We start from the raw sequence: 12,314 nt of genomic DNA on the forward strand, positions 1-12,314 counted from the left end.
ATTAACATTGCATCGCTGGGCCTTTGTACGTCCGGCCGGCAACCACACCATTTTTATCATAAAACGCATTGGTTGCCCATCGTATACCCATCGCTGGATAATGTGATTGATATTTCAAGGACTACTAGGCCGATGTGGATCGATGTTGGGGCATCGTTAACACCACGGATTACCACCGATTACCACCGGTCTACGGCTACCGGCCGGGAAATGTGACCTAGGCATTAATGATAAGTAAAGCATCTCTGGGTTTTTGTAAGTCCGGCCATCAATCAAGCCATTTAAAAAAAAAAAAAACAAAGCACTGTTTGCCTATCGTACACCCCATCGCTTGCTAATGTGACTGATACTGTAAGAACTACTAGACCGATGTTGAGGCATCGCTCACACTACTTATTACTCAGCCATTACCACCGATCTACGCCACCGGCCGGGAAATGTGACCTAGACATTAGGCTCAAATCTACGACATTTTGTGAAACGATCCAAAGAACTGTTGTGTTGTCGTTTTATGTGTAAGTTTTTTTTTAAAGTAATGGAGATCACCGTTCATCGGATATTATTTACCATGCATCAGACAGACGGTATTTGAACCTGGAAAATATCATACAGTTATCACAGTGCTTTAAAGTCCTTAATTTGGATATATTTTTTTATCTTTTATCTAAGAAATAACCTCAACTTAATATAAATTGACGATATCGTTGCACAAATGTAGAACGATTTAAGATACCTCACTCTGCCTTGGAAATGCTTTAGAATACCTGTAATGCGATAAATCGCGCCTTTTTCTCATGGTTTATGGCGCGATTTATCGCATTACAGGTATTATAAAGCATTTACAAGGCAGAGTGAGGTATCTTAAATCGTTCTACATTTGTGCAACGATATCGTCAATTTATATTAAGTTGAGATTATTTCTTAGATAAAAGATAAAAAAAAAATATATCCATATTAAGGACTTTAAGGCGCCTTTTTCTTATGGTTTATACCCCGTGGGGATCCGGGTTAGAATAGGTCCTCAGTACCCCCTTGCTTGTCGTAAAAGGCGACTAAATGGGGCGGTCCTTCGGATGAGACCGTATAAACCGAGGCCCCGTGTCACAGCAGGTGTGGCACGATAAAGATCCCTCCCTGCTCAAAGGCCGTAAGTGCCGAGCATAGGCCTAAATTTTGCAGCCCTTCGCCGGCAATGGTGACGTCTCCATATCAGTGAAATATTCTGGAGAGGGACGTTAAACAATATACAATCAATCAATCAATCTCATGGTTTATACTAGTAGTTTGGTTTGTAGAAATAAATTGGGTAAAATTCTAGACGTCATATATCAATAACTAGCATTTTGACTGAAAATATAGTTTTTATTTTCTATTTCCGCAAAAAAACAGCTGTCAGTTGGGTTCTGTATTAAAATGGCAGTACTTACCTTTGCATCGGAAAGTGCCCGATGCATGGTTAATTTGTATCCGATGTACGGAGAAATGAACATACTAGTAAAAACCAGCTCTATTTAGAATTATACAAACATTGAGTTGAAATTTCTCAAAAATTTATGTAAAATAACCAATCTTTGACAAAATTTACCAAAGTCTGACTCGTTCCTTTGAAGTCGAATTTAAAGAACTATAACTTAAATACTGCAAATTATAATTTTCTGGTCATTCCCCTTTGTGGATGTAAAATATGACGTAACGTCAAAGCCATTCTCGGGGTATTTTTACAACATGATAATAATAATAATCGGAATCATTTAAAAATTATGTCTTCTGCATCAAGACAGAAACAAATAAATACACAAATCTCTTACGTTGAAAGAGAGTTTATTGTCTAAAGTTGTCCGATGCAAGGTACGTGTCCGATGTATGGTGAATTCACTTACCTAAACTTTAAAGTGACCCTATAGTAAGAACGTAAACGTACCTACTGCATTTAAAAAGAATGAGCAATCCAGTAACGCTAAAGACTGCGTAGGGTGACGCAATAAAGTCTATAAGCCCCAGACCATATAGGGTACATAAAATAAATACTTATCAGTATGATATTTCATTAACATTGTATTATCTATTCTAAGCATGGCAGTGAAACAAAAGAATTGTGTTTCGGATTTGATTTTGACAAAGTTGATTGGCTGTTCGTTGGAAAGTTTTTTTTTTTCTTTTTAAATACTGACAATTAAACATTTCCAAAAGTCGTTATTTTGGCATCTTCATATTGTTAAGTTAATCAAAATCGATATGCACTATTTCAAATAGTATTGAAATTATAAAATATTCTGTTATCGCAGACGGGTTTATAATTTATGATATTAACTACATACATAAAATTGATTGATTGTATATTGTTTAAGGTCCTTCTCGAGAATTTTTCACTCATAAATAGACACCACCCTTTGCGGGCAAAGAGCTGCACATGTTGTCATATACTCAGCACTCAGGGCCATTGAGTAAGGAGGAATCTTTTTCGTGCCAGCAACTACCGCGACACAGGGCCTCGGTTCATACGGTCTCATCCAAAGGAAAGGTCTCCATGTCCAACAGTGGGATCGAACTCGCAACGTAGGGATCAATTCCTTCCTTATTTGCAACTATAGATCAGTAGCTGAAACCACTGCGGCACGCGGGCGACACATGCATAAGAGGCTTTTGGGCAAAATGTTTGTAATGTATTGGCTTACTTCATGTGTTCAAAGAAAGATAAATATAAAATATATTATTTAATGTCTTGTACATCATTTTGTGCCCTAGGTCATCAATTTTGTTGTAGTTGAATAAATTGTGAACCCAAATCTCGTGTGTATAGCTGGGAAAATGTATCAGTGTGTTTGGATCGTTTTTCAAGGTTAATTGTATTAAAACATAGGGATACGACAATTATTGGCGAAGAGGATAGTAAACTACGCAAGTTGGCTGAAGAAGGAATGGTTAGTTTGTCAGCTTTGGTTGGATGTCCCAATTTTCGTTTGAACAGGACATTACCAGCATGGACTTCTGGTGGAAGAAATGGCTGCAGTCCTTTTCGCAGACGGTAAAGGGGTAGTTACCCCAAAACAGTTTAAATCACTTATGGTACACCATGCAGGTCGTCCAGTTCAAGATATTTTCTTCAGTATTGAAGTACATGAACCAAAGCAAAATAATGCTGAATTGAACAATTTGTTCAAATTTGCTGTGAACTGAGTGAAAAGTTTACACCGCATACAAACGTTACGTATGAAAAATATGTATTCAGTTCTATGAGTCAACTACTGAGTGAATCGATTGAAAAATATATTACAGAACTCAATCAAAAAGCACGATATTGTAATTTTGTTGATAAAAGTAAAATGGTACGTGATCAGGTAATTGAAAAATACACGTCACATAGACTTCGTAGGAAATTACTGGAGCGCACTGACGTAAAACTGGACGATGTTATAAAATTAGCACAGACACTGGAATTTGCAGACACGAGCTGATGCTATAGAAAATGGAGAGGGCAACTACATTTGATCAAGGTCATGCTATAGCGGTAAACAGAGTAAGAGCTAAGAAATCGACTTCTTATACACAAAAGACATGTTGGGCATGTGGTTGTGTGGGAAATTGTCATGGAGGTGCAGAATGTCAACTGTTCAATTGTGCAGGAGTAAAACACATTCAAAGGACTTCAAAGGGAAAAGCTAAGAGAAACGGAGTTATGCAATCAAAAACAATTAAATGAGACCCCAACATAGAATCTTAAAGAACTGCAGGGATGTGAATATGTTTTTACAGATTTGGAAACTTTTGTTATCAAAGACAGTAAGATTGACATTGATGTTGGAGCTGTCTCAGATATCATTGATTCCTGTTCTTCCGTTTACATCACATATTGACGCTGATGGAAACATCTGTAGAAAAAGAAAATCAGATGTACTTCACAACTGACCAACATAAAATTGTAACCAAGCCAGGTGAATTTTATTAGTAAAAAAATTGAAAATGCGTAATTTTTTTTTCTAAGTGCCTCGCCACAAACCGTACAGTGCTGTAGGAGTGTGTATACTTTTTTTTGCTTCGAAGAACATATATTAGGGCGTACTGGGGTATATACTGGGGTATACCGTAGGTGTCCCCAGGAAACACTGTATACAATGTATACTGTATATAACGTCTGCATACTTTAGGCGTACCGGGGCCTACTGTATGTAACTGTGCCTTGCTATCGATACATTATGTGGTATACATAGATTTACTGTATATACAGAGCAGACATACCGTACCATACTGTAGATATACCGTAGATAACTGTGAAAATGCTGTAGGATATAGAGAAAGACTGCGGATTTTCATACGGACAGGGGTTTTAAAAGCCAGTAGCGTTATAAATTTGCATATTTCGATCCGAAAGCTACGACCAAGGTTGTCACAGAAGCATTACCAGTTGCAGTATTGATCCAACAATAAGTCAAAGACCAGAGAGTAATCTATTATGTAAGCCGTAGTTTGCCCGATGTAGAAAGCAGATATTTGCTAACTGAGAAAGTGGCGCTTCCAATAGTATTGGCCCGTGAGAGATTTTATATGTACCTTTTCTCAAGAAATTTAAACTTGTAACAGACTACAAACCTTTTCAGTTCATAGTTTCCCCAGATCGAAAGCTTGTGCACGTGTGGACTTTACCGAGTCGTATATATACATGAACCTCGAAATGTGGCAGGTTGTCTATCAGGATTACTTTAGAAAGCTTACTACAAAACTCCACATGAGGAAGCAGAGAAATATATTTGATATCTGAAGGAGCTACACCTGTTGCCATGACAACCAATGAAATTGAAAGAACTTCATGAGAGGACAGCGATCTTGATAAAGTGGGGAAGTTTCTCATCACAGGAAACTTGAACAAAATAACTTGTAATGAATACTTACCTGTTAAAGATTAATTATGTGCTATTGGACATTTAGTTTGGAGAGGACCTAGAATTTTGATTCCTGATGTTATGAGAGAGAAATTCTAAATTTGGGACGTGAGAAGCATCCTTAAAAAGTTGGATACTTCAATATCTGAGATCAAAACTATGGTGGTCTGGCATGGATAAAGATATGAAGAGACACTGTAAATCATGTTATGGATGTCAGCTAATAGCTAAAGCGATGAATCCAGAACCATTGCACAGAACTAGGTTACCCTCAGAACCGTGGCAGAATTTGGCTATTGACTCCTTAGGACTATTCCCATCAGTGATAGTTTGTTTGTTCTTGCTGATTACTATTCGAGATAGGTTGGCCTGACCATCATGAAATCAACGACAATAGACGTGATTTAAGTGATTTAATGTTTGTAAAGCACTTTTGCTACACATGCTGTTCCATTATTAATAAGAACCGATGGTGGACTTTAATTTGTTAGTGGAGAATTCAAGGAGTTTTTGAAGGAGTACGGAATATCTCACCAGAAGACAACACTATCATGGCCTAAAGCCAGCGGGGAAAGTGAGCGTCGAAATAGTTCGAGAAACGAAGCTGGAATGACGAATTCCTTACGTTCCTTATGATGTATTGATTGACACTACGTATACACAACATGACTGGAATTAGTCCATCCCAAATGTTATTTGAAAGGACAATTCGTACACAACTACCCGAATTAAACCAACTTAATGGTACAGAAATCAGTAATCGAGACAGGGAAAGCAAGGAGAAGGACAAAATGTACGAAGACGCGAGAAGAAATGCGCAAGAAAATGATCTACAGGAGATCTCGTGTTGATGAAGTGAAAGAAAACCGACAAGCTTTCGGCCATTTTTTGTCCAAGTCCGATGAAAATCGTTTCAAAGGGAGAAAATGGTGTATTGTTGGAATCTGCCAAAGGTATACGATACAGAAGGAATGTTACTCATCTCAAGAAATTCATAAGGGAAATGCCAACTTCATAAAGTGAGAAATCTGTGAGAAATCAATGTGAATATGTGATAAATCAAAATGTGTCCTTGCAAAATGAAAATGTATCAAATCATGCCATTGTGTCAAGTGAACATGTGTCTTATGAAATATGTCTATGTCAAATCAGTGTGAATATAATACCAATTCCAAGGAAACAAGTGCGATTCGTATGGTGGTCATGGTGTCGTTTCAAATTCTGTCAATTTTTGATGGTTCTGGGAAACTTCTACTGAGTCCAAAGAGTCCAGAACTATTGTTCATACTAGACCTGTATGCGAACGGAAAATGTCTATCAGGTTTAAAGACTATGAACTGAGTAAAATAAAGAATTTTTTCATGTTTGTTGAACTTTTGAAATTAATGACATTGAAAGGTCCATGATAAATTATCTGTAATGCTGTTTTAGTACTTCACATAACTTGTCTTGAATAAGAGACAACTTAATTATTTAGGATATAGGTATTATCAGCAACATTGCATTCTCAATTTTAAAAAGAGTAAGGTTTTCAAAAATAAAATTTCACTTACATTTAAATTAATTTTTGATATGAAAAAAAGGAAGGGATGTAGTATATTGGCTTATTTCATGTGTTCAACGAAATATAACTATATGATATATCATTTCCTGTCTTGTACATCATTCTGTGTACTACGTCATCAATGTTGTTTTAGCTGAATAAATTGTTGACCCTAAGCTAGGACAATGTATTTGTTTGTGTGGATCGTCACCCGACATTAATTGTAATAAACCATAGGGATACGACAATGTTGACCTGAGCATTTTATTCTCAATTCGAAACTGCATTCATATAAAAGCATGCATTATAGATTTTCTAGGCTTTGTCCCTGATAATACAAATACAAAGGAGATCGAATGAATTTGTGTATCACTGTCTACTGTCAGTATCTTCGTGTAGCTATATGTAGTTATGTATGTTTATGTTTTTTTTTCAATTAAAGATACATGTATTGCATATGGCAATCCTTACTTAATCAATATTTAAAGTTCTTTGGATTTTCACTATAGTGGTATTACTACATGTATTAATTTATGTAGGTACATATACAACTGCTCTTAACCTCAAACAAGTCTCGAAGAAAATTAAACTGTTCAATGTGGGACAGTAATAAGAATAAACGAGTATTATAGTGAATAATGTAATAGTTTGATATAATGGAAATTATTTTTAAGGTTACTTTAACATTAAACACGTATTTTCTATTTTCATATCTTTGGAACTTGATTCTCTACATTTTTTTTATAATAATTTGATAGCTTAATGTATGGATTTTAAAACATGTTTTCTCTTATTTAGAAATCTTTCAAAATCAAAATGACATTACACTGAAGGGATCGGAGCATATAGCGATCTGGAATAAGGGGAGTGATGAAATTGAGGTACATTACACCTCAAATAAATACAGTATTGATGATGGCAGAATTTCCATCCATAATGTTTCTGAGGAGGACTCTGGCGTGTACCTAGGTCTTCACATATTGAGTTGCATGAAGTTACCTCTTGCAGGGATATATCAAGAAACTTGTCCTGTTACAGTAGGTCTGTATCTAGTCGCTTTTCTTGTTATAGTAAGTCTATTTCTAGACGCCAATTCTATTACAGTAGGTCTGTATCTAGACGCTTATCCTGTTTCAGTAGGTCTTTATCTACGCACTTATCCTGTTATAGAATATCTGTATCTAGACGCGTTTGCTGTTACATTGGGTCTGTATTTAGACATTCGTCCTATTACAGTAGTTCTGCGTGTAACTAGACAACTATCCAGTTATAGTAGTTCTGCATGTGACTAGACACTTATACTGTTACAGAAAGTCTGTATCTAGACACTTATCCTGTTACATTAGGTCTGTATCTAGACACTTATTACTTTAGTCAGTATTTGACTAAACACTTACCCTGTTACAGTAGATCTGCATGTTTTAGCTACATATCCTGTTACAATAGGTATGTATATGAGCATGATAACTGAAATGTATTAACATCTCATCATAGGATTTTTAGAAACATGTAATATATGTATATGGGATAGGGGTGTTACTTTGACCACTTGTTCTTGATATAAATATACTGTATAATTGATTTATTTTTTAATTAAGAGACAAAAAATATATTAGAGTATTAGGGACCGCCACTAAAGACGGGTTCAATTAGTATAGGATTAAATCGGTTAGTGATAGTTTTTCACACTTTAAAGAAAATTTTACAATAAATTCTACAATAAACTTTTTACTCAAAAATAGCTTTATATGATAAAAAAAAAATAAACTCAGCTCATTTCTTAAACACGAAAAACCTATTCTGTGTGTGTGTGTGTGTTGGGGGGGGGGGGGGGGTGTTAATCGTTAGCTTTGAAAACTTCATACCAGTTTATTAATTAATCTATGTGATATAGAACAGTTATGATTTATAATTATAACATGTATACCGCCCCTTGAAATATGAAAAGGTATATAGTGATCGAGATGTCCGTCCTTCTATTACGCTTTGGCGTACCCATCTTTTATCCACAACTCCTTAATACCACTGAATGAATTTCAATGAAACTGAACAGATTCCTTGTTACATATTGCCATTGTGCACCTCATATTTTACTTTTTGATCTGACACTTAATTCGTTTCTCACGGAAAAAAACATGGATTTTGCTATTATAATGGTTTGGGGGTGGGGGTATCTTTTTAGATAGCTTAGTGGTTATAATACCTCTAGTTTATGATTTAATATTTACATTGTCTATGTCTTTGTCGAAGATAAATAACAAATAGTAAAATACTTAAGTTATTTCTACATAAATAGACTGATTCATTGATAAGCGTGGTTTAAAAAATCACATGCTTGGCGGGAAAAATAGAAACAGACACAGGTCTTGTAGCACGTGAATTTGTGAAATTGTCAGATTTTAAGTTTCATGAAAATGATCAATCGATTGGCCTGCATGATAATTTAAATTCATGGAAATTATCATGCACGCAATCCACTCGATTGATCATGCCAGGAAACAAAAAAATAAGACAGCTATTCCTTAATCTTAATTTAATAGAAATTTCTAATTCATACTGTAATTAAAAATGACAAAATTGATTTCATTCAAAACTCAGAAAGTATTGTTTTAATTAATGAAAATTAATAAGTAAAAGTGGGTTTTGTATGCATACTTGGTATGTATATTCTTCAAAAACTATTTAGTTTTACAAAATGAAGAAAACCACTGAAATTGTTGCACAGTGTATACGGAACATAATTACATTTCACAAATTTTCTGTCTCTATGTTATGAAAAAAAGAAGAAATTTTCAGAACCGAGTAGCATCCTGTTCATTACTGTTCCCGAGGACATTTTTGAAATATTAAACTTTCAAATTAGGACAGATTTATAATTATATTGGATTCAATCAAAAAAAATTACATCTTGACCTAACGAGGGCCGTGATTTTCAAATGCATTCCATAAATTCTCAAACAAATCGTATACGAAATAAATATTTTAAATATATATGAAAGTAAATTGATATTACGCTCCGAATTTCTGATAGTCGCTGTACAAAGGATCTTTGTACAGGGACTATCAGAATTTCGGAGCGTAACAATGATCCAGTTTTAATCAGACAAAAAAATAAAATTTAATATGAAGTAAACATATTCTGGAAATGCTCAGTAATAGACATTCATGATCATCGTAACGTGAGGATGAAAAGTTGAATTCGTTTTTACTCTGAAATTTTCGTCGTTTGACGTTGGTGCAAAAGTAATACGCCGTCATTATTTACCTGTTTCAGCGAAATAAATGAAACACAAATATACTTAGAGTTGACATAGGACCATAAAAATCATATTTTGTAACTTCTAACCTTAAACCTGCTCTATCAGAATCAATAAAAAAAAACTCAAAATGTGTAAAAATTGCCATAAGGAACTTTATCTCATAGGGCCTATCATATTTCTTTTGAATATCCTTTGGAATGTTTTTGTACATTACACGTCCTATGTCTAGTGTTTTCTGTGTCACCCTGTTGACTGACATACGCGTTTATGTCAACAACCAAAAACTCATTCTCGTAACTGTTATGTAATATATGAATAGATGAGTTTCCATTTATTTATTTATTTCTTTTTTTTGGGGGGGGGGGTATGATACATGTATCAGAATAGCCTACGCTGAAGTACAATTGCTTTGAATAAAATAAATTCCAGCAACATTATAGAAGTACAAAGAATACATGAATAAATATGCACCTTTCATATGATAAAACACTGATTTCTAAAAACAGCTTAAGGTTTACAAAGATGTTAATCTTGTTATTTTTAATATTTTCAGGACATAAAATCAGTCTGTTTTATCCGTAAATTCGCTATATCTGACTCATATATGAATAAAATATTACAAGGAATGATAAGGAATTTTTCTGAGGATTACACAACTAATACTTATTCGCTAAATGCGTAAAATCGCTATAAATATCTAATTTCATACTGAACAATTCTGTAGTAGTTGCTATATATGTAACCAAGAATGACATTGAAAATCCATATATCTATACTACATGTAGTACCTTTTCATGACATAGAATGAATTTCAATTGAAATAAATCTTTCAGTGCATAGTAAATTCATACACATATATGCTTCTAAAGATCTTGAGTAAAACAAAAATAAAAACTGATATTGAATTTACATGTGATATTAACTGAGAATGGCTAGTAGGGTCCTCATGAACACATATTTATCTTCATCATATAAAGTTAAGTTTTTAATACAATCTATGAATTAGTAATATTGTACTTTCTGTGACTAGAAATCCAAAAACTAAAGCTTGTCGGAGTCCATTTTGAAAACAGAGAAGAAACACCCTCTAGAGAAACACAATCCGAAAACTTCTTTCAACTTTGGACGTCTGAGTCAGATGAAGGAACAACCTGTATAGTGCTCGTGACAGAGACACCAAGCGAATCATCGTCTTTCTTTAGAAGTAAGTCCATAAGAAATATGATCTTGTAATCAGTATGTAAAATTGTGCAAATTTTTCTTAGTATTCTGTATTTATTGCATTAAATTTCATGATCTTTTACAGAGAATCATCAGGATGATAACGGCAATTCGAGACTGATTTTTATCTTAAAATGCACAGCTTTACTCAGCAACGATTTTACCTTCTTATGGAATACCGCCAAAGCAAAACCTCTGTTGAGAAGCATTGAATTATTCTTGACCGAGAAAAAACATTCAGTGGAAGAATACAAGAATGTCGCTTCTAATTTAGTACCATGTTTCATATACGAATCAACTTCAAGTTACTTTAAATTATTGTCTGATGACGCGCGGCTAGAGACTCTTTGGACTTTGTTCAACAGCTGCCGATCTCCAATGGAAGTCATGAACTACATTGCTGATCAAAGATTGTCAACACTCGCAAAGAAATACTTCCGATTAGAAGGATACAGTCAACATGTTGATGAAACTTACATTCTATTGCCGCCTTCTGTGGCAAATATCTACCTGAAAAGTTTTGAGGATAACATTTTTAAAACTATAGAAAATCCTTGGGAGTCAAATGGTTATTATCTTTATTATTTCTCGTGAAACAGAGGTTTCCTATTAGACTTTTCCGAGTAGCGCTGACTTTTACAGTTTAAAGCTTCCTTCTACACCAGAACAATATAACAATGGCAGCTCTTTTATACCATATTGATATTTAGCTAAACATTTAATTTCACCAAAATAACGGGTTATTTCAAAGTTTAAGTCAGTTGTCTTTAAAGAAAACGACAACCACCCTACCCTCAACTCCCGGCATTTACATGTTGTTGCACCTAACAACCTATGACCACTAGAAAGGTTTTCTTACCTTTGATCTCCGTACTTGATGCGGGTTTAGTTTTCAATTAAACCGTCAACTGTACTCGGCAGTGCTTCTCACAAAATTCTATAACCCGTCTATTGTCCTCTGTCTGCTAATTTGGTTACATTTTCTATACTTTTCTTAAAAACAACAGTCAGTAGTTTTGATTTGACCTCATCCTGAGATTTTGAAATTCCTGAACTATTCTACGTCTCTGAAAACATATCCAAACTTTTAAAGGAAACTATTTTTGAAAATTGGCTTAAAAAGGTCATTTCCCCATACATATATCAAAAGTAAAGCATTAAAAAGTACTGATAACTATACCGCGTTAACAGTAATGTAGCATAAAAAATAGGCAGGCAAATTTAATTTTAAAAATGCAGATAATACACTATAAATTCGAAGGAACATAATATTAAATTTTTAGGATATATTTTCTCGTAGGAATTTTTATGCAGTAATTCCGCGACCTACCCTATGCTTGTTCAAATCATGACTCCACTTATTAGGTTTGTGCCACAATGCGAATCAAAATATTTACACGTTATATTTTTAAA

At 34.4% G+C, this 12,314-nt stretch overlaps 1 protein-coding gene across 1 annotated transcript in view; it reads left to right on the top strand.

The window, feature by feature from the left end:
- The first annotated feature begins 6,011 nt into the window (after positions 1–6,011).
- The window catches only part of LOC134255623 (uncharacterized), a 35,177-nt gene continuing 28,874 nt past the window's right edge, over positions 6,012–12,314 (top strand). Inside the window, exons 1-4 of the mRNA XM_062738145.1 lie at positions 6,012–6,198; positions 7,219–7,461; positions 10,711–10,884; positions 10,987–11,469. Of these exons, the coding sequence (XP_062594129.1) occupies positions 6,012–6,198; positions 7,219–7,461; positions 10,711–10,884; positions 10,987–11,469 (1,087 nt within the window). The remainder of the gene's footprint in view (positions 6,199–7,218; positions 7,462–10,710; positions 10,885–10,986; positions 11,470–12,314) is intronic.

This window comes from Saccostrea cucullata, unplaced genomic scaffold (genome assembly GCF_032062105.1).
Source record: "Saccostrea cucullata isolate Sc308-1 unplaced genomic scaffold, CSIRO_AGI_Scuc_v1 ctg4212, whole genome shotgun sequence".
In the NCBI taxonomy this organism is placed as follows: domain Eukaryota; kingdom Metazoa; phylum Mollusca; class Bivalvia; order Ostreida; family Ostreidae; genus Saccostrea; species Saccostrea cuccullata.